The 27,943-nt window shown below is 53.2% G+C and overlaps 1 protein-coding gene across 1 annotated transcript; it reads right to left on the reverse strand.

Annotated features, from left to right (window-relative positions):
• Nucleotides 1-1,152: 1,152 nt before the first annotated feature.
• On the reverse strand, nucleotides 1,153-27,943 carry Tpcn2 (two pore segment channel 2). Its single transcript, XM_051193502.1, has 25 exons — nucleotides 27,865-27,943; nucleotides 24,336-24,400; nucleotides 23,450-23,526; nucleotides 22,915-23,092; nucleotides 22,034-22,150; nucleotides 18,928-19,034; nucleotides 18,172-18,247; nucleotides 14,769-14,868; nucleotides 13,954-14,019; nucleotides 13,040-13,104; nucleotides 12,440-12,540; nucleotides 11,871-11,952; nucleotides 11,653-11,739; nucleotides 9,694-9,813; nucleotides 9,500-9,559; nucleotides 8,491-8,619; nucleotides 7,610-7,659; nucleotides 5,903-6,002; nucleotides 5,207-5,278; nucleotides 4,590-4,663; nucleotides 4,148-4,229; nucleotides 3,931-4,013; nucleotides 3,346-3,427; nucleotides 2,532-2,626; nucleotides 1,153-1,786 (listed from the first exon to the last, which is right to left on the reverse strand). The coding sequence occupies exons 1-25, from the start codon at nucleotides 27,926-27,928 to the stop codon at nucleotides 1,708-1,710; spliced, it is 2,211 nt and encodes a 736-aa protein (XP_051049459.1). The 5' UTR covers nucleotides 27,929-27,943; the 3' UTR covers nucleotides 1,153-1,707.

Below are 27,943 nucleotides of genomic sequence, written 5' to 3' on the forward strand. Positions count from 1 at the left end.
GCTCTGCCTGATTAAAATGAGCTGCAGGGTGGATTTCTGCACAAAAGCTGGGGTGAGTGATACTGAGTGAACTGGGCAGCATTGGACGGCAGAGACAGAACCAGGGCACTGACATTCACCCAACAGGCACCAGACCAGGCTCACTCTGAGGTGAGGACAGGGGACTTGACACTTGTGAGCTGGCCTGGAAAACCAAGGAGCAGCTTCTGGGGAGTCCCAGAGGACACCAGGCATTGATAACATCAGCAGAGCCCATCTCACCAGTAGGTGGCACTCAAGGCTTAGCAGTCGGGGCGGGAACAGAAACACCACTACTGCTTGTGGTCCAACCATGGTGCCAGAGACCAACCCAGCACTGGACAACTGGGTTTGTCCTCCAATCCAGCCTCCAGGGAGGCAGCTTGCAGAGGGGCAGGTCTCAGACTGTCTTCAGGAGTCCACACTGATGTCAGGGAAATGACCAGAATTCCCAAGCTGCTCCTTGTATGCTGGGAGCTGGCACCTCTCCAGCAAGCACTCAGCCTGAGCTCAGGTGCCCTGTGCCTCATGGGGTGGGGGGGGGCACCTCTCCAGCACTCGTGGCCTGAGCACTGTGCTTTCCTGACTCTTTTGAAGATTCCTCAATTACAGTTCCTTCAGATTCCTCTCCCAGACCATGGGAAAGCCCAGGGGTTCACAGCCCCAAGACAGTAATACCCAAGCCTCCACTCCTTATCAATGTCCATGGCAGACATCACTTGGAACTAGCCCACAGCCTGAATGACCCCAAGAACCCCCCCCAACCAATCCCCAGAGTTGGCATCCAAAGTGAAAAAAACCAATGGCCAGTGTAGTGCCCTGAGTGGATGGATTCTCCTGCCTTCCTGCCCCAGCTCCGTCACACACCTTGAGGACACACAAAACAGAGTCACCTCTGTTTCAGCCTTTGTGCATGTCACTAATGGATGTTCTCATGAAGGTAAGAGGTCACACCTCACAGCCTGATACTCTTGTGTGGTCCATAACTTAAGCAGCCCTACCCAACAGCCCTGGGGCAGAGAGAGGGGGAAGGGAGGGGGAAAGGGGGAGGGGAAGGGAGGGAGGGAGGGAGGAAAGGAGGGAGAGAGAGGGAGGGAGAAGCAAGGGTAGTGTAAGAACAAGCTTTACAAAAAATTCTTTACAAGAACATTCTTTATGAAACAGAAAAATGATTGACACTGTGACCTCCAGGCACACCCGATCATATTCACAGACACTATGAAATAAAAAGGTAACATCCCCGACCTGTGAAACCAACCCCGATGCCCCAGAAACCTGCTGGCTACCCTCCACAGGCCCTGTGCAGGTTTGGATTCACAAAGGCCACTGGTATTGAAGACACAGATAAGCTGTGGGTATCAAAGGGAACTGAGGTCTTCTCACATCCTGGGCTTTGAGGTCCGTGCAAAATCACTCCCTCCCTCCTTAGCAAGTCTCACCAAAGCAGCTTGGAAGAGCAGCAGAGGGACGGCTGCTCTGCTGTGTCAATCACCCATCTGCCAGGGCCACATACTACATGCGCATGGTCCTAAGCAGCCACAGTCCTTATCCCAGCCTCTGTTTGTTCCTGAGTGGTCTGTCCCAAGCACCATCTTTTCTTGCTTGGTCTCTACCAGCGGCTGCCTCCACAGCATGAGCCCCAGGCCAGCATCTCCGTTCTGCCACCCTGGCTGGGAGGCCACTCTGATGTCACCTGCAGAGCTGCAAATACGGGTGTTTGTGCAGCTTCTCCATCAGCTCCTCCTCCTTAGGCTCTTCTAGAATGTCCCTGTAGGGTAGGGACAGTCACATAAAATCTTCAGAGAGAGATGGGCCTGGGTTTCTCAGAGACTGCAAGCAAAGTCAGCAGGCAAGGTCTGCAAGTGCCCAGACTCAGACTCCCCAGCTGGGAGGTACTTTCAAAACAGGATGTGGCAGAGCATAGGGACATCAGCATGTAGGTCCTGACTCAGGAAGGTACAAATGCTAAAACCTTTGTGTACAGTGATAAGCACACTAGAGGGGACTAAGGAGGAGTTCAGTGTAGGGCATAACACGCACATAGCCTGGACTCCATCCCAACACCAAAAAGAATTAAATGAAAAGCCTGAAAGCCTAGAGAGCCCTTCTCACACCAAATGGCATGACCATAGCTGGTTGGTCATAGCATACAGCCAACACTGATGAAAGAAAATGGCCCTTGGATGAGAGTCACATAAGCAGAGGACAATCTCCATGATGCCACAAGAGAAGGTGTGGCTCCTCCAGGCTACCTGGCTGTGTCTCACAGCATCAACCAGAAGCTATAAGACACTGGAGGATAGATGGTCCCTTCCATATGCTAGACTCCAAGTAGAGCAGAGTCCATGTCCCTTGGTGGAAGCAGAAGTGTCCACTGTTGTGATGTGAGCATCTCTTGCCAGCTCAGTGGCAGATGACTGGGTGGAGAAGGAACCCTGGCAGAAGACCTTACTCACTGCCCACCCTCCCTCCATCACCTCCACACCCTGGAAGCACACTCCCAAGGCCTGCACCTGAACATGAGCTCCACAGACATCTGATAGGTGATCTGCCGGGTACCAACAAGGAGTTGCTTATAACTTTGGGGGTCCCATCTGTGGAGGAAGTTCTGCAGCAAGAGGAAGGATATAACCATGTGGCACCAGCTTCGGAGCCCGATCCCCATTACCCAATCTGCAGTCACAGTACAGTCAGTGTGGGGAGCAGCTCACCCTAAACATCTGAATGCAGGATCTATGAGATCCACACCCATGAAACAAGCAAGATGCCCTACTCTCATCCTTAAGTCCTAAGACCCCCACAGACCCTGTACTGGCTAGTTTTGTGTCAACTTGACACAAGCTAGAGTCATCAGAGACTCAGCTGAGGAAATGCTTCCAAGAGATCCAGCTCTATTGCATTTTCTCAATTAGTGATCAATGGAGGAGGGCCTTTCCCATGGTGGGTGGTGCCATCCCTGAGCTGGTGGTCCTGGGTTCTAAAAGAAAGCAGGCTGAGCAAACCAGTGAGCAGCTTCCCTTCATGGTCTCTGCATCAGTTCCTGCTTCTAGGATCCCTACCCTATTTGAGTTCCTGTCCTGACTTCTTTTAGTGATGAACAGTGATTTGGAAGCATCAGCCAAATAAACCCTTTCCTCTCCAACTTGCATTTTGGTGTTTGTTGCAATAATAGAAACCCTAACTAAGACAGACCAGCCAGGGCAAGCAGCTGAGAGGTCTGCAGCCAGGCTCCTCCAGCCTGTGACCTTGGTATGTAGCAGGGCTCACCCACCAAAACTCTAGACAGCCCAGCAGGCAATCTCAGGCCTGGAGAGGGATATCTGGTACCTCCAGAAGCAGAGCCAAAAACAGGTTGATCCAGATGACAGAGGACACCAACCACCACAGCAAAAAATACACTATTGACCACCTGTGAAGGACAAGGAGGCCAGGACCCATTGTGAGTGGGGTGAGATCACTCCAGAAAGTAAAACAGCTCCTAGTGCTGTGAAGGACCCTGCTGCTAACTCCACAGTGTATAGGTTATGTCACCATAACACCAGGGCTTAGAGGTGCCAGGGACACCAAGAAAGCCTAGCATCAGATGCAAGTTGTATTCAAACCCAGGTCAAAGCTCTACAGGCTATGAACTAAATGAGCCACCTGACTGTTCCCCTAGGATGCCACCCCATGGAAACCCCCAGAAGCACCAGGTAATAATAAACACCATTTATTTCTCCCATACTGGCATCTCAAGGGTGCATAAGCCCAGGATCCCAGCTATCTCCCAGTTTAGTGCAGATGAAAGTTGAAGCCTGCCAGGACACAGCTTGGCCAGTCTTCCAAAGTCAGGGACTAGTTCCAGTCTTAGTCCAGGCCCGGCTTCTCTATGCGCTCTATGCTCAGAGTCAGCACTGGGGCAGACAAACTTACGGGCCTGAGTAGCGCCGATAGGCATCCAGGAATACCTGCCAATTGTTCACCACCATCACATTCCACAGTGTGATCAGAGCAGCCTGTGGGGCAGCAGAGGCAGGGTCCAGGAGGGCCCAGGACAAGGCACAGGAGATGCCCAGGGAACAGGGAAGAGGGGCAAGACAGAGGCAGAGTCCCAGGTGGGCTGAACCTGGGGTCAAGGCAGAGGACTCACAGCAAAGTCATCGAAGTTGTTGGACCAATAATTTAGCTGCTCGAAGCTTCCACACAGTGCTGACCTATTATTGAGCACCAGGCTGGAGACACAATGTCCCTCGGTTAGTAGCTGTAACCAGGGGCCTGCGCAACTCAGTACTGCCCTACTCCTCAGCCCAGCATGGACTCCAAGGCCCCAGGGGAAAGGGCAAAGGAAGATGCCACTTCCCAGCCATGCAGGGAGAGTATATGACATGACCCAAGAGGCCCCCATTCCCAGAATCCTAGGCTCCAGTTCTGAGGATGGCACTTTAACCCCTCCCACCTCAGCACTGCCAAAGCCCACACCCTGGTGTGTGTGTGGGGGCGTGCTCAGGAGACCCAGCAACAAGAAATGTTTAGGGGGAGGGCCCAATGAGGTGCCTACAGGTTAACACCCTCAGGCACGGACAGCCCCTCACCTGCCATTTCCAGGAGGCACAATGAGGCCTCGGAATAGGTTGATCCCAGCAATGGCGAACACATAGTATGCCACCTGGAGGAAGAGCCCTTGTCAGCGAAGCCACGGGGCCAGGCCAAGGCCAAAGGAAGGGAGACAGGGAGGCACAGAGGCAGCTCCGCCCTAAAGGTGGGAGCTGGGGAAACCAGAAGCACCAGGCTAGCTCTCCAGGTCTGTTTGCTTCTCAGGTTCCACAATTGTAGACCCACTACCAGAGGATAGACCAGGCCATCTGCCCCCACTGAGGCCCAGGCATATCTTAGCTTCTGTCTGGCACACAAGTCCTGAAATATGTCTACAAAAGAACATCTTACAACATCTCAAGCTGGGGCCCACTCACAATTTTCTCAGTTTCTCATTATGATACCTGACTCAGAGGTCATGAAGGACTGGGAAGTTACCACAAGGACCCTGGCATAGATAGCAACCCCAAGTCCTCTTTGGAAGGAAGGGGATAAACAACTCTGGCATCTTGACACTGCTGTGGGTCTCCTCATCAGAGCAGAGCCAGGCCAGCCACAAGCCACGTGGACTCCAGAGCCAGCCCACCCAAGCCACCACCAGAGCCCCAGGACTTACCACCAGGATCCCACCAAATGCTCTCAAGTTCTGGATCAGGCCCAGGATGGTGCTGGCTACCACAGCTATTGGCTGTGGGTAGGAAGAGGGTTTAGCCTGACTCTTCCTGCCCCAGGGATAACAGTGCATCCCGCAAAACACACCCTTATCCTGACCAGGAGAGCAAGATGGGCCAGCAAGCTACTCCATAGCCATCCACACATCCACTACACACACTTGGACATCCACCTCAAGGCCATCTACACACCTACACACATCACACTCCCACAAATACCCATACACCACATATATCCTGTACACATCCACCATATATAGAAACCCTGCATACCCACACACACACATGCTCACATATTCCACCTAAATGTCCAGCCTCCTGTAAGTGCTGAGTCACAGGTCCCTTTAAGAGCCAGCATCCATACCCTGTGACCACCCTCTGCCTGCTGGCCTGCTGAGACCTGATTTGCATCCCTGCAACCCAGAAGCTAAAAGAAACTGGAGCAAAGGCTTTTGATCCAGTGACCCCTCCCCATCCCAGCATCTCAAGAATGCTTAGGGGCTTGAAGGTACACTCCCAAATGGCCCTGGTGATGAGTGTCCCTTCCCCAGCTCATGGTGTGTATGTGTGTGTGTGTGTGTGTGTGTGTGAGAGAGAGAGAGAGAGAGAGAGAGAGAGAGAGAGAGAGAGAGAGAGTATACCTTCACATTGGGGATGATGCGCAGGAAGCGAAACACAATCATCGTGTTCACCAGCTGTGTCATGTCCCACAGTGACAGTGGGCCATAATGGTCAGGCTTCCTAGGAAGACACGGGAGCCAATGTTAGAAGGTCTAGGAGAGCAGAGGAGCTAGGTAGCAGGGGTAAACAGACAGCAACAGTCACTGTATGGACACCTGGCAGAAAAAGCTCCCAGAAGGTAGGAGCTTGGCCATACCCTACTCAGACCTAGTGCCCAGGTAGCCATAACCACAGCCACACCTCCCAGCACAGCTACAGTCACAGCCACACCTCCAGCACCATCATGGCCATAGACACAGCCACACCTCCAGCACCATCATAGCCATAGACACAGCCACTGCCATAGCCTCAGCCACACTTCTCAGCAGTACCACAGACAGCCATACTTCTCCACACAACTACAGCCACATCCACACACCTCCCAGAACAACCACAGCCACACCTCCCAGCACTGCCACAGGCACGGTCATATCCACGAGAGCAGCCCCACAGCATGAAGGAAGAGATGATATTGAATACTCAGGTCCCAGACCTGCTGAGCTCAGTTTCCAAAGAACTGACAGGAAGCTTGTCCCAATCTCAACCTGACCTTTGGCCCTATCCCATCACTGACCCTGTCCCATCTGGGGCTAACTTCTGACCCTCTCCTGAACCAACTTCCTATCCCATGATCCAGTCCTGACCCCAACCCTGTGGCTACCACTCTACTCTGGTATCCCCATGGCTTCTCTATATTCTGACTCCAATCTAAACATAAGCCATTCTCACCCCCATATGTCACCCTCACAATTCCCAAGGTGATGGGGCGAAGCTTAGGAAGGGCTTGGCTCACATCAGAGACAGATCACTGCTCTCATAGGGTAGACTGCCCAAGCCCATCTTTGAGCTATCCCAGCAGATACCCTAGAGTCAACTCTGCAGGTCAGTGCTGGAACTCTAGCCCTCAGAAGCCTCTCCCAACTGTGTCACTAAGACAAGGCAGGGCAGGGATCCAAAGTGGTCATAAGTAGCACAGGCCTGTGCTAGCCAAGCCTTGGCTCATAGGAACCTCTCATAGCAACCTAATATGTCATCATGGCACAGGGCAGCCTCACCAACAAAGTAACTGGTAACAGGCCTAGCACCCACTGGCTATGCCAAAAGTCCTGGGACCCTACCCAGAAGTCTCTAAGTTCAGTATGAATGGGGAGTAGTGGGCTCAAACAGTGCCCTAACATCTCAGGAAGCCAGGGACACCATTTTACAAAAAGGAAATAGACACTGGGCACAGAGATGAGCCAAGGCTACAAGCTGGGCAGGCATTAGCAAGGGGATCTTGTCACATTCCAGCAGAGGGAGCCAGCCCAATCAATCTGTGACCCCAGATCCCTCAGACCTGAGTTGGGCCTCATTTTCCAGGCTGGAGATGGTGGGGGAGAAGGGACATGTCTACTTGTTAGAATACCTTCCAGGGAACACCGCTGTCCACCAAGCCACTGCAAAGGAGACTGATTGAATGAGGAAAGGTGTCCATTTCTGCATGTCCCCCATGCAGGGCAGACTCAGCCCACGGTTCACATGCCAGTGGCCAGGGACCCCATGTGGTACCGGACTTTGTCACCTGGGTGCTGTGCAGTGAGACAGGTCACTGCTTAGGTGGTGTCCCCAAGTTCTCTGTAATCACATACCATCGTGAGTTCGGCAATCGGTATACAGCCAGAGCAGAAATCTCCAAAACCTGAACCACAGAGAGAAGAGGGCATTGTCCAGCAGTGCCAACCCAGGCGGCACCCCCAGCAGTGCCATCCCGGGCAGCTTGTAACAGAATCCTTTAGACATGCAGTGGCACTCAGAGCTCAGGCCTGGCCCATACAGCCAGATGTAGGACTTCTGTCAGCCAGAAAACTGGCTTCAGGAATAGGACTTTGGAAGCCACTTAGTCATAGATGGACCAAAGGCCTGGCTCAAGTAATTCTCTCTATGTATGTCTCCAGGAGCCCACTGGCTCTCAAAATGTCACTTGAGGTCACTACTGTGGCACCCACACCAAGTGTGAGCCTCTCACTCCCAGCAAGAGGGGAAAAGAAAATTCACAGATTCCCAAGGGCATCCTGGGTGGCTGAGTCCCCGATACTCACTTGCCCCCACCAAGGCTGCACTGAGAACCAGTGGCACTAGAAGGCTGTGCCAGGGGCTGCATTAGCTGCTGACAGCTCTGGGTCCAGCTGAACCTCCCTCGGGATGAGAAATGGCAGTCCAGGCCCTGCAGCACTCATGTACAGTGGGGACCAAGTTCCTGCATCCTGTCACACACTTCACCCCAGGTCACTTGAGCTCTACCTGATAAAGCTACACTCTATTATACTCTATCAATACACCCAAAGGGCCCAGGTGAAGCTGCCAGCCAGGCTCACACATTATACTCTATCATACACCCAAAGGGCCCAGGCGAAGCTGCCAGCCAGGCTCACACATTATACTCTATCATACACCCAAAGGGCCCAGGCGAAGCTGCCAGCCAGGCTCACACAGCTGCCAGGAGAGGTACCCCAGCTTGTATAGACTTTACCAGGAGGACAATGGTGAGGAGGCCATCAAACACGTTGCTACGGTAGGACAGGTAACCCCGCAGGCCCAGTGCAAACACCTTGAGCAGCACTTCCAGCAGGTAGTACAAGACAAAGACGTGGTCAAGAATCTGAAGAGGCAAAAGAACCCAGTGCCAGCCTCACCCACCCCAGAGCTGGTCCTAGGACACCAAGGCCTGTGGCCATGGCATTCCCCCCATCTCCTGCTGCCCTTCTGGGATCCCATCCCCTTCTGCTTAGGGCATTGCTAGCGTTTCTGCTTCTTGCTCTGTCCTACCTCTGAGGTCCACAGAGACCCCAAGGATGCACATCTGCACCTGACCCAGGCCTTCCTGACCAACAGGAAATGTGAGAACAAACAGCCCAGGCTAGCCCTTCCCAGGGGAACCTGATCTTGCTGAAGTTTCTCCCCAGTAGGACAGAGAGCTTGGTGTGGGAGCTCATCGAGGAAGATGGCCTGTACCGGGAAGTGCACACAAGTAACTCTTCCTCTAAAGGGGGCCATCAGACTCCCTCACACACACAACAGGACAGACATGGGGAGGCTCGCTCCCAGGTGTACACAGTCTTAGTCATTCAGAGCTGTCAGGCTGCCTCCATGAAACCACTAACAGAATCTAACACTAGGCTTCTGCTCAAAGTTCAAAGTGGAAAGCTTCAACTCCCAAGGGATTTGACAGAACCTTTTAATACCAGAAGAGATCAAGTTTACTTCTTGGAGGCAAAGCTCAAAGCCTGAAGACACACAGCCCACTGGACCCAATTAGCACTGCAGCCCAGTCGGTGTCTCCTTCTCTACAGGACCCTCAGACTCCCATGGGAGTCACTCTGTCCCCACCCAGACACCCTCTGTCCCAACCACAGCCTGCACCCCTGTGAGGGATCATTGTTCTGGCTGGACTCAGCCACTTGTCCCTAACCCTCCTCCTCCTCACTGCTCAGCCCCAGGCAGAGCTGACAGCTTCACAGGGTAGCAGCCGCTGAACTCACCCCCAGGGCAAAGTCATCACGTTCACCAGGCATCAGGTTTGAGTCCAGCACCAGGAACACCTACAGAGCCACAGAGGAGGATGGCTTACCATGTGGCCAGCAACAGTGTGTGTAAGGGGGAGGGAGGGTTTACAAGGGAAGGCTGGCTGCAGGAGAGGGCCTCCCACACCACCACAGGGGAAGCCCCCACTCACACAGATAGACACGAGGTTTCCCAGAGCGATAAGGTTCCCCAGGTAGTCAAAGTAGTGATGACTGAAGATGAATTGTGCACTCTGCAGAAATGGAGACTGGTACTGGGGCATCGGCGGGTGCTACAAAAGGAAACCACACTCTCAGAGCCATGGTGACATTCTCCTGCCTTACCTCCTGCCCTGACTATCCAGCCTCAGAAATAATCCCAAACACATGACAGCCTATTCATAATGACCTTTATAGCAGTGACCTTATACAGCTCAAGTGATAAGTGTCTAGTGACCTGTATGTAAACAATATGACATTAGTCATTTGAAATGTATGCTTGGGGTGGGGGGGGCAAATGTGGTGCTAGAAAGATGGCTTAGTGGTTAAGAGGACAGGTTGCTTTTCCAGAGGACCCAGGTTCAATTCCCAGTACACACATTGCAGCTAATAACTATCTGTAACTCCAGTCCCTGGAGATTAACACCCTCTTCTGGCCTCTGCAGGCTCTAGCACACATGTGGTGCACAGATATAAATGCAGACAAAATACCCACACACATAAATAAATAAAACAGTTTAAAAAAAATAAAAAGCATGCTTGGGAGCTAGAGAGATGGCTCAGTAGTTAAGAACACTAGCTATTCTTATCCAGGCAGTGGTGGTGCATGCCTTTGATCCCAGCATTTAGGAGGCAGAGACAGGCAGATCCCTGTGTGTTTGAGGCCGCCTGGTCTACAAAGCTACACAGAGAAATCCTGTCTCGAAAAACAAACAAAACAAAACAAAAGAATACTATCTGTTCTTGCAAAGGATCTGGTCTCTGCTCCCAGCACCCACAGCCATCTGTAATTCCAGTTCCAGGTGATTCAATGCCCTCTTCTGACCTGTTCCACAGGGACCAGACATACAAATGGTATATACACATACATGTAGATAAACCACTCATACACATAAAAGATGTGTGAGTGAAGGCCTTGCCACCAAGACTGATGACCTGAGTTCTACCCCAGGAACCAAATGGACAAAGAGAATAGCTTCCTGTAAGTTGTTCTCTGACCAACACATGCATTGTGACATACATGTATGCACATATATACACACAAAAGGTACATAAAATACAACAAAAATCAAAATTGCACCAGGCAGTTGTGGCACATGCCCCAGCACTCAGAAGGCAGAGGCAGGCAGATCTCTAAGTTCTGAGTTCGAGGCCAGCCTGGTCTACAAAGCAAGTCACAGGACAGCCAGGAATACACAAGAAACACTTCTGTCTTGAAAATAAAAATATAAATAAACAAATAAATAATTAAAATTATAAAAGCATACCAAATGAACAACATGAGACATTAAATGTCACTTGCTGTGGCTATGATGTGTCCCAAGGTAGGCTGAGCAGCTGGGTCAGATAACTCTGGAAGTGTCACAGCTTCACGCAGCAGGACACATCCGATGCCATCTTAGCTTGCCCTGATCTGGGACCTCCCTTAGTCCTCTCGGGGATGACTGGCAGGAACAACAGTCCTTCTGCCCGCCTGGGCACCTGAGCTATGCCTGACAAGGCTGCTCACCCCAGAAACCCACACTGGAACACTCTTGTCCTCTGACTGAGGCTGAAGCAGAAGCCAAGACCCCCAAGGGACTGTGCACAAGTGTCATGAGTGAGAGGCAAAGGCCTTGGAGAGGGCTAGCATTTAGACCTCCCAGAGGAATGGCCAGGGGACTTTGTTTCAGACAGAAAAATGCCATGGGATGTTCCTCTGTGTCAGGCTTACCCAGACTGTTTCCCCAAATAGTAAATGTCTCTAGCCAACAAATTCACCCCAAATTGCCAAGAGCCAAAGGATTCGCACTGCCAATCCCAGGAACCAGGGATCCATTACAGGCAAGTCCTGGCAGTGGTCATTAGAAACAATGGGGAGTGGAATCCCATTAGCCCAGGCTGGACACGTGGCACAGGCAAGACCTACTTACCTCTTTGATCACACCTTTGTCAACCTCATCGAAGAGTTTCTGGAACTCATCAGCCAGCATTGGGCGGCCTTCATAGGAGTGCACTTTCTGTAGGAGGAAGGCCAGGTCGGCCACTAGCAATGGGGGAGCGATGCCTGAGCCCCCGATCCATGGGTGGTAAGCACTGGGCTGACGACCCACCCAACAGGAGCTGGGGCAGACCCAGGAAGAGCAGCAACCTGCATGATGGCCTGTTTGTGGTCACTGTGCAGCTGGGTTTTCTGAAGTACTCGAAGGAAGTTCTCAGGATTTACCCCGACTCTATGACAAAGAGATCACCCCATTGAGTATGTCTAGTGCCAGTTCCACTGGCCTGAACTTGGCTATGAATCCTCCCTGTTTCGTGGAAAACAAGCCTTGGTGAGCTTCCACGTGAGGTGAGCTGAAGGGTCCCACAGGCCCCATCTAAGACCCCCCCTGGAGATGCCCCCTTGAAGAGGGTCAGCAGATGCTGCTGCCACTGAGAGTCAAGCCAGAACTTCCTCAGTGGCACACCAGAGCTATCTGCTCCTTTCTCTGTTCACCTGGCAGTGTGCATGCCTGCTTTAGACACAAGTGGATTAACAGGCAAGGGTAAACAGGATAACGGAAGCACCAAGGGCTTGGCAGTTTACACAGCTCCAAATGGAATATCCAGTCTGGCGCCAGCCAGCAGGGGCTACTCAGGAAACCCCTAATGAGCACCCAGCTCCCCTTCCCAGAAGCAAAAACCATAGTGTCCTGGGGAAGGACCCAACCCAGCACTCACGCCTCAGGGGTGGCTCCAGCCAGTCCTGCTGTGGACACAAGGACTTCATAGGCTGCTCGGGCCCCCAGCCGCCGCCGGAACAACGAGGTCTGTAGAGACTTCTGTAAAGACAATGACTCTGAACACCCAGCTCCGGCAGTTCCTGCACACATCGTTGTCTACCCTGCCCTGGGAGTGGGCTAAGGGGGAGCCTAGGGAGCCAGCCCCTCACTCATTGGGTACCTCTACAAGGGACAGTCCTCAGAGGAGGGAGCCCAGCCAAGGCAAGGCAGGGATGGCTGCCGACCATGACTCACTATGCAAGTCTCTAAGGCCTGCATTTCTTCTCTGTGCATTTAGGGTGCAGATCGGACACGCCAGGAGTTGCACCCTCTGGGTGTTTTCCTCTTGGTGTGGGAGGGCAGAGAAGGAAACCCTGGGTAGCCATGGCAATACCTGTGCTACTGAAATGACCCATAGCAGAGATAGTTTATCTGAGCTGGTCCACAAGAGGTAGCAACCAGCTCCCCATCCCACCAGGGTCAGTTGACTCAAGGCCCACTCTGCCTGGCCTCTGGGGCCAGCTCTAGCACAGCCCAGCAGGGGCTCAGGGCAGCTCACCATCAGGTAGCCACGGAACTGATTGTAGATGATGGCTGTCAGCAGGTTCATCAGAAACAAACTTCCTAGGAAAGGGGAAAACAATAACAAGAATCTGACCAGAGGCCAGTGGGGCAGAGCCTGCAGCAGCCAGTGATCAAAACCATCCCCGGGCTCAAAGGTCTCAGCAAGCCTGGCCATGGGGGCCAGAAGCACGGGATGACCAATCATAGTCACACTCACAGAGTTCTCCTCTGTGTCATAACGGGGACCCAGGCAACCCACAAACTCCCACATCCTTGCAAAGCCAAGTATTCCTAGCCACGGATAGGAAGACAGACAGGAGCATCAACTGTCACATACCACCAGAGGGAAGAGTGGGGAGGGCATGCTAAGATGAAGCTGGGGTGGGGAGCAGCCTGAGGTAAGATACAGGTGGTGTGGAGGCACACACAGGTACAGGATGGGCAGCTGCAGTGAAACTTTAGGGGTAGAACACGCCGAGGAGAAGGACGGGTCAGCAGTATGCAGAGGGGCCATGCTACGGAGCTGGTATACAGCAAGGAAGCTACAGGGGAGCAGGTGAGTGGGGAGCAGAGGCGAAGCCGTAAGCGGACAAGCTGAGATGAAGGTGTAAGCTGGCAGCAAGCTGAGGGAGTGGGCTGAGGTGAAGCTATGGCGGGACAGGCTGGGGTGAAATTACACGGTGGGGACACACTGAGAGGTCAGTTGAAGGTGAAGGTCTAGGGGATGAGCTGAGGTAAAGCTACAAGGTGAAAACAGGCTAAGGTCAAGTTAAGGGGTATAGGGTAAGTGACAGGTGAGGGCAGACTGAGGCAAAGTTACAGGGAGAAGCAAGCCGGGGAGAGTTAACAAGTGGAGGCCAGTTTACATGGGAGGCCTGCCTGGATCCACACAGACACACGTGCACTTACCTATCAAGGTGAAGGATATGAAAAAGAGGGCATAGGCTCGGTTCTGGATATACGCAGGAATCATCACTGACAGAAGGAAAAAGTCAGAGGCTAAACCACACTGTAGCACCTGGCCCAGTTCCATCCTGACCCTGGGGGGGTGCTGGGGTCTTCATGTTCCATGACTGGTACCCCCTGGGATGGATGCTCACACCTTCATTGATGGGCCTGCCTGTGACCACACCCCAGGCCACACAGTTCTCCCCACAGGGACTGGCTTGGAGACAGGCTACCAGCACTTCTGGGATGGGAATCATTCCCAGGCTGCCCTCGAGGGAGGTCTCCAAGGCTGTGAGAAAACCCAAGACCAGGGCAAACAGCGCTAGCCTCAGTGGCCAGCTGCAGCAGATATCAGGACTGCAGCTTCCCCATCCTGGCACAGCCTACACTGGAGTAACTGGAGGACCTGGCAGCCATGGCCAGTTAAGTCTCACACTTGATGCTCCTGATGGCACTCACCTCACAGCAGGCCTGGGTGGCGAGAGGGAGGGTGGCTAGGCTCCAAAGAGGCCATATAGGAACCACTGATCAATGCCACATCACCACTTACCATCAGACACTTTCAGATTCTCCAAGGAATAAAGCGACAAGACCAAGGGAAGCAAGAAAGAAGGGATTGGAAGGGACCAAGAACACAAAGGTGAGAGGAAAGGAAGAAAGGGGGCCATGGAAAGAGCCCACACACTCAGGGCAAGCAAGCTCCACAACTCAGCATCCTGACCAGCCCTCCCAGGCCAGGCTCTCTGCCCATCCCATCTCCCACACTCCACACGCACCATCAGGGTTGTTGGAAGTTGTCAGCAGTATGAGGAGTGAGGTCAATGCCTCTGGAAGATTCCGGAAGTAGGCCAGCCTCTCCTTGTTCTGTGTTTCATCCTGAGAGCAGATGAGGCAACCACCTGGACCTCTGTCCCCAGCTGAGGTCGTAGTCTGACACACCCACAGCCAGGCACACACACAGGTTAGGGGTGGGAGTAGGGTCAGCACCTCCGACCTGCATCTGCCCATCACTTCTCAGCAGGCTCTGGACAAAAGGCCTGCGGGCACATACTCAGGCTTCTGACCACAATGGCCTATCCAGAATTTCAACGGAAACCCTGAGCCAGCCTAGCTGAGCATAGCAGCATAGCAGCCAGGCAACCAAGCAACAACATGAAGGACCAGTCCTTCTCCTTGGAGCCTGACTGTCAGGTGCTGTGTGCACAGTGAGGAAAATCCGGGGAGCAAGACAGGCAAAGACCCAGACTGGAAAGTGTGGCCTCAAGGTAGCTGCCACAGGGGAGTGGGTGTCCCTAGTGATTTGGGATTTTGGGATGGGACCCCTGGGAGAGACTCACTAATCCAGAAGCAGAGGTCCTTAGCCACTCATGGCACTCAGAGGCCTTATCCACACAGCTATGGTTTAGCACAGCTGTCAACACAAGTAGCCAAACCTGGGAGCCCAGCCTCTGTCCTCCCTGACGTGGAGGGCAGTAAATAGGGGCAGTGTATCTGCCTCTAAGTAACCTCAACTCCAGACTCCTGAACTCAGGGTTGTCCCCTGAGCTACCCCGCGCCTACCAAGCTGCAGACTCCAGGGCAAGTGACATAGAGGAAGCAGACCGCATGCTCACAGAACCAACTTTCTCCCAAAACAACTTCAAAGTCAAGTTCCCCCTGCCATTCAAAGGCCAACTCTGCCAACCTCCAGCAGGTAGCCACCCGATGCAGTCTCCCGGCTGCACAGGATCCAGGACAAACAACCCCAGATCCCACTTGTCTCATCTACAGAATAGGACTGCCACCCATCTGCCACACATGGGGCCTGACAACAGATGAGTGACTAGTGCTTAACAGATGCCACAAATGACTAGGGGGTGGGGGACATGACTGTCGCAAGAAACAATAAGGTTGAGAGACATGCTGGACATGGAAGAGGCAAGGTACTGCTACTGGAGGACCAGATAGCCCCACCTGGACTCGGGACAGAACATCAGACACCTTCAAAGACACTGCTCAGCTAAGGGACCCAGAGGACAAGCCGTCTCTCAAGCACAAGTCCGGGGACAGTATTAGAGGACTGAAGGTAGCCCTCTAGGGCCTGAACCAATCCCCTAACTCACTGAGTGAGCTCCGGGAAGGTTTCATGTGGGCTGAGGAAGGTTCTAGCAGCCGCATCAGTTCAGACAAGACAACGAGGATGGGGGTCAGGGGGAAGAGAGGTCTCCAAGGCAGGAGCCCTTGGCCTGGCCCATCTATCTCCCAGCAGGTCTCTTGCAGCACCCCCACAAGTCCACTCTTTCCACAAGCTGTGTGGGCTCTTCTGAGCCATGGGCCTGCGGCAGCAGAGAAAGCCATGGCTGTAGGCACCTGGGTTCATACCCAGCCCACGGCCAACACACGGCCATAGCCCTGATCCAGCACACAGCCTGTGAGTACTGCTGCTGCTAGGGACCACATGACCCAAATGCCAGCACCATGTGGTGAGCAAGATGTGGGTATCAAGTGGGCCAGCTATGGACAACAGTTACAGAAGGGGCTCAAACAAGGTTAGGTGCTGCGTCCTCAGCTATTACAAGCCTGGAGATACCTGGCTGGGCCATGGGGACACGCAGCAGGCTCTCAACCTGTTCTCCAGGCCAGGCTGGCACAGCTGGAGATGGCCAAGGACAAGTAACTCAGCATGGGTCAGTCCTCACACCCTCCCAACTACAACAGAGGACAAGGAATGGAACACTTACCAAGACCATGTCAGGAAGTCACCCTCAATTACACACCCCTCATCCTGCTAAGCCTGGTTCCCCTTCATGGGACAGAAACCCAGTCTGTAGGAGGAACCTTCTGGTAGTTCTGGATATAGCACTCCTAGGGAGAGGCCCCACATTCATCTTGAGGTTGAGGCTATAAACACTGCCTGCCCCCACACTGCCTGCCTGCCTGCCTAACCCAGTGATCATAGTCATGAGGCAATCACACAGAGGTCTCAAGAGTATGGAAGGCGGGTCTAGCCCCTGCCCACCTAGACATGCACCCATAGACCCAGGGTACACTAGACACATCATGGAGACACACTACACAAAGACATGGAAATAAAGACACAGACATGGGGACGCATTCAGACATGCACACAGAGGCACACCATATACACACAGAAAGACACTCATACACAGACATGGAGACATGCCCATATACAGACCAATACACAGATATGCATACTCATATATAGACACTGACACACTCACAGACATGTACACATAGACACACAACACACAAGGCACACACAAGCATACAAATGGCACAAACACAGACTCACAGACATGGACATGCCACAATGACTAGGAGTAGAGGGCATGGGTGTCAGGAATGACAGGGTTGGGAGACCGACCCGCTGGACATAGGCACGGCAGGGAACACCCACAGTCACACACTACGCATCCTGAGACGCCCACAGACAAGAGCTATCTAGAGAGTCATGCAGCCATGAGAGACACACATGTACAGAGATACTCACATGCAGGCACACTCAGGACCAGCCCAGCACTCCAGGGTTGGAAGGCACTATCTTGTCTTCTCCCACCCTGGCAGCATAGCTCCATTATGTCACCTCAGGGTCACGAGGTGACCAGCTGTGACCAGACTAGTCATACCCCACAACAGATGCAGAGATGCAAGATGGCCCAAGCTGGAGGGCAGTAACCTGGCCTGGACATACCCTTGCTACACGTGAAGAAAGATACACAGAACCTAAAGTTGAGCGACCAAAGCAGATATCCCCATGGACAGACAAGTAGACATCTCCCCATGGCAGCAAGTTGCTAGAGTCAAAGCCTCAACTATAGCAGGGCAGGGCAGGGGCCCAGAGTCAGAAGCCAGGAACTTAGTCAAGCACTGCTAGGGCTTGGAGCAGGTGCCAGGAAGGGAAGCCCTGGCTGAGGCATGATCAGACTGTAGAGGAACATTTAAGCCACCTCAGTGAAGAGCCTGTCATACAGGGACACGGAGGAGGCAGCCAGCACAGAGGACAGGAGTGGACAAAGGCTTCACTGATAGGAACACTGGCCATGTGAAAGACAGACCCTTAAGAGGTGTCATGACTCACTTCCTGGTCTGTCTCCCTTGGCCACTCTGGCTACTGCAGAACAGGCAGGCTTTGCGGGACAAGGGCCCATGAGCCCCACCTACAGCCAAGGCCATGCTTACCTTCTCACCAATAGAGAACAGTAGCATCCCAAATATGGTAAAGAGGCACAGGTGGATAGTCAGCAGCAGCCCGACACTGGGAGGAAGGACGGGGCTCAGTCTGGTATGGCACGGGCCACACACCCAAAGAGGCATGACACCATCCTGCCCATGGTCTCTGCCATGGGCACAGTGTTCCCTCCTCTCCTTGGAGACACTGAGTATTTTCAGCCCTGGGACAGGAACATGAAGCCAAGCCCACCCTGGCTCCTGTCTGTGGTGGGACACAACCCCAGAGACATGCCAGCCAGGGACCAGAACACAGAGGACAGAGGTCACTTCCATCTTTTTGGACAGGCAGGTGGCCTACCAGGGAAGGGACTGGAGGAAGAGGGAGGGCATGGGTGACATTGTTTCTGGCAGGAGCCAAGAGGGCTGGAGAGTTGAAGCTCCACAGCGCTGAGCTCCAAGAGCTACAGGGATTCCAGGTCAGCATAGCTGCACAGTGTAAGAGGCAGCTGAAACAAAGCTGCAGGGATTGACAAGCAACAGAACTCAGGGATGAGAAATGAGGCACCTGCTCAACTCAGCAATTGGGTGTGGTAGGTATGATAGTGTCTGACCAGGTCTGACCAGGACCCCAAACACTACCCACTGACTCCTGCAGGATTCTGGGCTGGGAGTACCCAGAGGGCTGCCCCAACCATACCCACATAGAAGCAGGCCTAACCTCTGGTTCCTCTGGCCCAGCTTGCAGCTTCCAGCCCCAGTGCTCACCTGGCCATTTCTGGCAGTGACCATCGTATACACTTCAGGGTCTTCTTCATCATGGAGGAATTCTGCAGCAGGAAGAAGGGACGGAGTAATCGGCGCACCCGCAAGGGCTGCAAGACAAGAAGCCAGCCACTGAACCAGGACCACACACACACCTTCCTTCTAGAAATCCCAGAGCATGAAGAAGGGAGTAGTCCCTGCCGATCACTCTAGCCATCCTAGGCCTGCTGGCCACAGTGCTGACAGCTCACAGCATTCCTTGTATTTTGGTCTGATGCCTCCCACCCCCTACTCATGATCCTAGGTTCCTCTTTATCACTGCACCCATCACATAGCAATTATCTATCAGCAGCCTCTCTTCCTAGCACCTGGTAACACAGGACAATTGCCCACCAGCACCAACATGACAGGCTCTCAAGGGACCCTTGTGAGGGCTTGTTGGTGCTCCTAAGGCTGTGCTCACACAGAAAGGTCCCAGAGCCTGGAACAGAATGAGAGATGGCAACAGGAACCAAGACAACCAGAAAACTACTCAGGACTCTGACCCAACCTGGCTACCCTGCTGGATTCCCATGACTGAGAGATCAGCGCCCTCAGCTCCCTGAACCACTACATACCACCCACAGTGGCAGCCCAGAACCTGTGTTCTCCAGCCCTCCAGACACTCGTTACCCCTCCAGGAACCTGGACCACCTCCAGGCACACAGGAACACAATGGCTACTTATTTATGGTCTTGCTGTCTGTGTGGGCCTAGCAATGCCACAGACTACAATTGATCCAGGTGACCTCTTCAAGGATGACAACATTGAAAATCAGAACCCAGATCCAAGAGTGGAAGCAAGTATTCCGAGAGAGAGTGCATGTGGTCACAACCACCAGTGCCCGGCAGAACTTCTGTCACCCAACCCATCTACCATGAGGACTTATTTGGACAGAAGCCAAACCTGGTCTGGCAAAGCAAGCCAGGTGCATGGTCCTTCCCAACAAGACACACAGCATCTGTGGGAGTACTTCAAGAAGGCCCTCAAAGCTACAAAGGTTCTGAGCCACACAGCCACCAGCAGAGATGGACCTCATGTGGCATGACAGCCTTAGTTAAAAAAAAAGTCCCTCAGAGAGAGGTGGCAGGCAAGGATCCTGCTAACTGGACATGATTCCTGAGAACAGAAAGTGCTGTGGAAAGAGCTGAAGGATTGGAAACAAGGGGTTTGGAGGACATATGTGGACAGGTCCCTCCAAACAGGCCCAGGAAGTAGCCACCAGGACAGAGGTAAAAGTTCTACCTGGGGCCAATGACACACCCACTCTGCAAAGCAGAGCCCAGCACAAGACCCTTCCCCATGTGGGTCACTGATCCAGCCCTGGAAAAATAGCTGTGTCAGCCATACTCTGCCCTCCTGCCCATGGTGTCTCACCAAGCACCATCATCCTAGAGCTTGGAAATGACCCAGTGATCCGTTCCCACTACCTCAGTGTGACACATGCTGCTGCAAATCAGAGGAACCCTCCTGCAATGTGGCTGCCAGATCTGTGGCCTGAAGAAAGGGTCCAGAGTCTCAGGGGACTCAGCCGGACATGAAGCTGCATATTAGTATTCATCTTGCCGTTCTGGGCTCTATTAGTCTGGAAGTACCAACTTCCAAAGACAAAAGCCACCGAGAATACACACTGGTCCTACCACATGGGAACCTAACTTGTCCAAAGGGTGAATAACCAACTCCAGAGGACAGACCAGGACACTGCCACTCAGAGTGATAAGGAGGCCCCAAGTCCTCCAGGAAAAACTACAGCTGGGAGGCCAGGGAGTGACTCAGTGGTAAAACATTTGCCTAGCATGTACAAGGCCCTGGAAGGGGATGACACAGCACTCCAGCTACAAAAAAAAAAAAAGAGGACAACTAGAGAATCCACTTCTAAGAGTAAAGGCCTCAGTATCCATGACAAGCCTGGCCAGCTAACATGGGCACAAGGACAGCAGCAGGCTGCAGAGGGACATTATAAGGACTACCGAGGTGGCCAGGGCTGCTCTGTGCCTGTGCGTCCCACCCTGGCTCATTCACTGGGTGGACTCTTTTGTGTGTCACAAGGAGCTTCTTTTCCTCATCATCCTCCTTCCTGGCAGCACGTAAGCACCCTTGGCAGAGGTACGGCTGGGTACTTGGCCTGCCAGGTGCAGAGACCCCTGGGAAGCTTCAGTGGAAATGGTGGCTGTAGGCTACTCCCTCCTGTTCTGGAAAGGCATGGGCACCCCTTCCTCAATCAGAAGAGGAACTGCATCTGACAAGGGAGGGCAAAATCCTGTCCTGAGCGGACACAGGAAGTAGAAGGTGCCAAACAGCTGTGGAACTGTGCCTCTGTGCCCCTCAGTTTCTTCTGGGGACAAGGGCAGGGACCTACCATCCACCACTCTCTGTCATCAGCTCCCTGCAGGGCCTGGGGGAGGCTTCAGACTGGTGGTGAGAAACAATTTTCCCTCCTTCCCATCTCCGGCTGTCCTTACCTAAGGCAGGACCCACCCAAGGGGCAGAGGACAAGCCAGCTCTGCAGCTGGGATTCTCCTAGGACTCCAGCATTGTTTCCCATCAGCCCTCTAGGCTCCACTAAGTCCTCAGTCTTAGTCCCTCCATTCAATTCCCACCATTGTACATGTCTTCCCATCACACACTAACAGATCCATGGAAGCCTAATCAACCTCCCCTGCCTTGCTACCCACACTACCTTCCCGGGTCCTGGGTGCTTCTGAGGAAGCGCGGTACTGTGGTCAGAGCTGAGACAACGGATACGACTTGTTAGTGCTGAGTTCAGACAGCTCTGGGTGTGGAACTATGGAACAGTGATGCCCTGAGGCAGCTCTCTTATAAGGGACCTAACCAGGAGAGTTCACTGCAGCTTAGACCCTGCTTCCAGGGCCTCTCACCAGGAACACCACAGGGGAAACCTTGGCCTTCAAGCCACAGTCCTTTTCCTGCAGAGGGGGGGGGGAGGGGAAGCAAAGACCTCCAGGACATGAAGAGCACTGGGCATGTGTCCACAAGCCCCAGGGCTCAGCTTCAAATGTGCACCATACCCACAGTGTTGTCTCAGTCTCAGAGCTGACGCACCACCTACCTCCCCACAAGCGAGACTCAGTGAAATAATCCAGTCCACCATGGACACAACCAGCACCACAAAGTAGGACAGTAGCCACAGGTTCTCCTGTAACTGGGCCTGCCCCACCAGGTAGCCCTGCAAGAGATGAGGAGGGGTGAACATCAAGTCAGGCAGACATGGGCCTGCAGCCAGGCAGAGGACATCAGTGCACACCCAAGGACCTGGACAACAGAGTGGGGAGTTCAATGGTCCAGTCTCTGTGCACTGGTGGGGAGTGAGGAGTTGAGCAGGGGTCAGGAAGCATGCATTCCTGCAAGGCTGCTAGTGGCTCACTGTCACCTCAGGGGTAGCACTTAGCCTCTCTGGATGGGCTCCTCATTGGTGGCAGGGGTTCCGCCAGCTTCGTCTATCTAAGCTACCAGTGCATGCTGAGCAAACAGGAGAGCATTGCAAAAGATAGGAGGACAAAAGCACTGGGTATGCTCAACAGCCTCCCTAGGAAGGTGATCCAGGAGGCAGGGCCCTGCCCATCCTGCCCCCTTGCTATTCCACCATCACTCCTGCCTCCAGAGGTCACAGCCCTGGATTAAAAAACCTCTGCTCTCTTTCTCTTTGAGAATACACTCATGTACCAGCCATTCAGCCAGTGAATATCAAATTCTCACCAGTTAAAACCTAGAGCTGCCCATGACATCAAGGGCAAAGATAGAAAAAAAAAAAAAAAAAAAAAAAGAAAGAAACCCTGAGCACACAAATCAAACACACACACACACACACACAAAACACACCAGGCCTACATTCAAGCACCAAGGTTCACCGGCAACCACACAATGACAGCTCAGGCATCTGGACAACGCCAGAGAGCTTTGTGGGCAGGATCTGCGTACCACCCACCTCACCTTCACAGAGAGGTCAACCAGAAAGACCAGCATGCAGAGTGCCTCAATGGTCTCTGTCAAGCCGCAGGGTGGCTGCCAGGGCTGGGAGCGGTAGCGCACATCTGCAGTTCGTGTGAATGACGATGGGAACTCCACAAAAGCCAAGGCCAGGATCAAAAAAATGGTGAAGCCCAGCACTCTGGGAAGGGGGACAAACATCGCCAGAGGGTGAGAGGCCTGTTGGGCCAGGAAGCCAACTAGGAGGTGCACTAGGGTCTCGTTGGTAGAAGGCATTTCTTGGCTGTGGCTACCACGCTTGGTCAAGTAATACAGCCTTGCCCAAAACTCAGCAGCTAGGCTGACCCAGAATTCTGAAAAGGAAGCCCTTACCACCAGTAGCCTTCTGACTGCAGCTAGCTCCTCCATGGAGGAGGGACCAGGGGTCATCTCTATGCCCATGAGGAGTAGGATCGTGCTTAGCTCAAGACAGTTTTAGGATCAGCCCAACCCCACCAAGCAGGTCTGCACAGCCTGGTCCACTGGGGTTCAGTCTCACCGTTGGCACAGGTTCGAGTAATACCAGCGGTAAAGCCACAATGAGCCAGCATCCATGCGATGGTAGATGGAGCGGTACTGGAGACAAAGGGCACATGATGAGCACGAGACAGATCCTCCCCCAACACCGAGCCACGCACAGAGTGAAATGAGCAGGGTCTCTCCAGTGCCACACAATCCAGGGAAGTGACTAGGGTTCCTGGCCCAGTGGGGCACACAAATGGGCTTTAGCATTGTCCTCAAGAGCTATCTGTACACAAAGAGGTTTGAGTTGGGTCTCTTCAGCACCTCACACACGGGGTTGTGAGTAGGTTCTGCCACACACTGGACTTGAGTGGGGTCCCTACAGTGGCATATACATATGGATATGGAAGAGGGTCCCCCTTAATGCCACAAATGTGTATGCCTTGACTGTACCCACATACCACACATGGTCCAATGCAGTGATCCATTTCCCCAGAGGCAGGTCTCATCCAGATGTGCTACAGCCAGTCTGTGTCAGTAGGGGGACAACAGTCCCTCACTGAGCTGTGGCTCAGACCAGCACAAGCTACACTGCCTATTCAGTAGCGAGAGCTCCTTTAGTACAGGCTAAAGTTGTGTATGGAAGGCCAGCTTCGCTCTCCAACACAACTGTATCCACCCTGCAGATGTCTCCCAGGCCTGGGCTTAGCACAGGGTGGTCCAAGACAGGCTTCAGTACACACTAAATCAATGACAGTATGACTCCAACACTAAGGAGACAGCCTCCATCAGAGGACAAGTGAGAGCTGGGCCCAGGTTCCTGCCATTGTGTCTATCCTAAAGGAAGGTCCCCACCCCAGGACAATAAGGAACAACGGGATAGGGTAGGTAGACTCCTGGTCATCAGGGCAGCCACTACACACCTTTATGGCATCTTCAATGAAGACCACAGCCTGGTTTATACAGAGCTCCTGACTGGTTGTGGCACCTGTAGGCAGAGGGAACATAGCAGGTGAGCAAATGCAACAGTGTGGCCTCACCTCTACAGGATGAGCACATGCAGGAAGGCAGCCAGCTGCAGCTGCCTGCAGCCAGAGGCCCTCCACTCTGAAGCAGGTCAGGTACCTGTCCAGGCCAGAGTGCCAACCAAGTAAAAACACAAATGCCATGGGCAGAGGAATCAGACCCAGAGCAAAGGCAGCTCTAGCCCATGACCAACAATGCCCAGGACACAGCACAAAGACAGCAGTAGCAACCTGTAGAACCCAGGGCTCAGAAAGAACAGGAATGGCCAACCTCGTCAGGTTGATGCCAGTGGCCACCTGCTTGGCTCCTGAGCGGCTGCCATGTGGTGCAGGAGCCACTGGTACCCAAGCAGACTCAGTGAAGGGGCTGCCATCATCACCCTGCCATCATTACCCATGCTGCCTCCACTTCAGCCAGTATCCTCCACTGTGAGGTGGGGTAACCTCTGTCCAACAAACACAAGATTTCACATCAACATGAGGAACTACGGTTAGATTCTCACTCTTCTGCCAATACCAACAGCCACAGAGCCCTCACTCCCTCCCCATCTTCAGGGCCAGGCAGACTCCAAATAGAACCCTGAGCTGAGGAGCTAGGGGGCTGCACGGCCTCAACAATTCACATCCCATCATGCTGGAAACAAGGTGAACAATCCAGCTATCTCAGTTTGTGGTTCTGCTTTTTGTAAAATCTGGCCTCTTGGGACCGACCCACAGGAACCATGCCCTGCTAAGAACAGAGCCGCCATAGCAAGAAGCCCCGAGGCCAGTGTACAGCCATGGACAGAGCCCCAGCGGTTGCCTACACAGGGTGTTCTTTGTCTCTGAAGAGCCACCTGCTCTGGTTCTTGAGGTTCACATCTAGGGTCGCAGAACAGAGGCAGTAAAACCCCAGAGGATTACCAGAGATGTGCCTCCCTCCTGGCTCTGCCCTGGCCATGCTACAATACCTTATCAACCAGGACCTCAGTCTCCCCACATGTATTCCATGAGGCTTATCCTAAAGACAACCTGTTTCTCAGAGAGGATCTGAGGGTTATGGGTGCTGGCATTCCTGGAGGTTTCCTGGAATGGCTATGAACAAGACGCCATACTGTTGTGCTCCCAGCATAGCAGAACTGAAGACCAACTGGCCCAATGAGAAAGACAGCTGAGAGAGTCTGGAACCCAGCCATGCCCAGAGAGTAACCTGGGCCTGGAGCCATAAACCACAGTAACTTCTTAGACAAAAAAAACTAACTGAGGCTCAGAACTGGCTACAAGGACTCATGTCTACCCAGACAAGGTGTCACGGGTGTGGGTCAGCACCCTGGGGTTCTATATCAACAGAGGCCCTTTCATCTAGCTTCTGGCTGCTAGTGTGTAAGATTCTTGGTCCTGCTCTCAGCTCACCCAAGCAACAGGTGCCTGAAGAAGGCCCTCCCACTCACATTTCTGCATCTCCCTACCCTGCAGTTCTAGGAAGTTTACCACAAGTTCTAGGGGACATGTCATGGGTTTCTAGGGGTTCCCAGCACTCCAGGTCCACACTCCACCCCATCCTGGAAATTTTGGGAACCCACTCTGCCCACCCACTCCATCTCCTGCTGCTTTGCCACCCTGCCCCAGCCATGGCACACATTCTGAACTTGACCCTGTGGAGGCCTGGCTCTCCAGAGCCTCTGAGCCCTTGCCCAGGTTGCCGACTCTGCCAGAGAATCTTCCTCCAACCCGAGGGTCCAGAAACTCCCCCAGGGATATCTACCATGCTCTGAGCTCATCACCTTAGGTAGCAATCATCTGTTGATACCTATAACTCCAACCATGTGAGCCAGGGGACTTCTGAGCACATAGGGTCAGATTGAGGCAAAGTGGGGGACAGTAACAGGAGCTCAGACACTGTGTCCCCAATGATACCTATGGACAAGTCTCCCTACCCTCTACTTCCTGACAGTCAGGTCTAGGATTGCTCTGCCTCTCACTCTAGACTCCATACAATCTAGATTCCTGCCTAGCATGCTGTGTGACCTTTCTGCACAGTTTCCCCCCTGACCCTTCTCAGCAGGACCCAGAAGATCCTCAGCTTTGCAGTTAGCCCAGAAAGCCTCACCCTCACCCTAATCCATATCAGCCAGAACAAGATAAAACTACTCTCTGCAACATTTGGCTAGGGCCAGTCAGGTAGGCCTGATTCAGCAGGACACAATTGCAGGGACCCCTGGAGTCCTTGGGCAGCAACAGCTGTCTGCTCTGGGAGTCTGATCACAGGGCAGGCAAACCCAGCGCCTGGAGACCATCTCTCACCCACAGGTGCTGGTGTGGAGACTGAAAGATGCAGCCCAGCCCAGAAGATGCAAACACAAAAAGCGTTGTCTGGGTTCTCAGCCCTAGCCAAAGTCACAGTGTTAGAGCAAAGAGCCCCCAGAGTCTCTCAGATGACACTGCCCAGCCTTGAGTCTTGCCTCAACAGAGAAGACTGAATCTGCCACTTGTCCAGTCTGGCCAGAACTTATAAGCATCATGACCCTGCTATCCTGACATCTGTCAGACCCACACACCAGACTCCACAGAATCTCTCTTTGGATCCCCCAAATGTGCCCCTCCACCAACCCATCACTATCCCCTTTTATTGAAATGCAAGCTAAGCAACCTGCCAAAGTCCCAGACCCAGCAAATGGCAGCCCCAGAAAAGTCCCCAGATGTCCCAACACAAAGCATTCATCTCCTGAACCATGTGCCTCAACACTCACAACAGGGAGTGACCTCAGCCTCTAGCTTCCTCATTTCCTATTGGAGATCTCTGTGGCCTCATGACTCAACAGAAAGGCATTAGGGACCACTGTGCCAATCTAGTCTGATCCAAACACAAGAGGAATAGAGGTCCAGAAAGGGAAGTTGGAATAGCCAGGCCTGCACACACAGGGCAGTACTGGCAGTGGCCACACCAGAAGGCAGGGCTGTGACCTTAGGTAGGTCAGAGGTGGCAAGGGCTCCTCTCTTCTCTTGGCCTTGGTTTCCTTACCTGAAAAGTGAGGCTAAGATCTCCTGCCTCTCAGCCACTATCTAACCCTCCCCAGATGGCTGGGAAGGTGACTCCACTCTCTCCGAGTTCAGCAATGTCCCTGACCACAGGAAGGGAAGAGGAAGAGAGAAAGGACCACCAGCACTTAATGCGACAGGGAAGGAAGCCACCCTGGCCAGCCTCGGGACAACAGCTTCAGCCCCTAGCACCCAGAGCAAAGTCACTCCCAGAAGGATGTTCAGTCACTTATGCCTGGGGACCATGGCACTTCTCTCTCTAAGGAAAACACTTCTCTCTGTAAGCCTCAGTTTCCCCGTGAGGAAGAAGTTGAGTAGTGGTGGAGTAATCCGGCACTTGGGAAGTGGAGGCAAAAGGATCTGGAGTTCAAAGCCAGAAAAGTAAAAATGAAAGTGCCACCTCACTCACCAGAGGTGGCTTGGCCACCGCCTCGGTCCCTGCCCAGAAGGGGCTGCGCCTCCGCCGCCGCCATCCCACCACCAACACA

The sequence above is a fragment of the Phodopus roborovskii genome, unplaced genomic scaffold (assembly GCF_943737965.1).
Source record: "Phodopus roborovskii unplaced genomic scaffold, PHOROB, whole genome shotgun sequence".
Taxonomy (NCBI): Eukaryota; Metazoa; Chordata; class Mammalia; order Rodentia; family Cricetidae; genus Phodopus; species Phodopus roborovskii.

Excerpts from the sequence above, each read along its gene's own strand:
- Tpcn2 (XM_051193502.1), bottom strand. The coding sequence starts at position 27,928 with ATGGCGGCGGCGGAGGCGCAGCCCCTTCTGGGCAGGGACCGAGGCGGT. Across the intron at positions 14,869-18,171 it reads TGTTCTCTATTGGTGAGAAG|GATGAAACACAGAACAAGGA; the intron begins GTAAGCATGGCC and ends ATCTGCTCTCAG. Across the intron at positions 12,541-13,039 it reads AGTTCCGTGGCTACCTGATG|AAGTCTCTACAGACCTCGTT; the intron begins GTGAGCTGCCCT and ends TTGTCTTTACAG.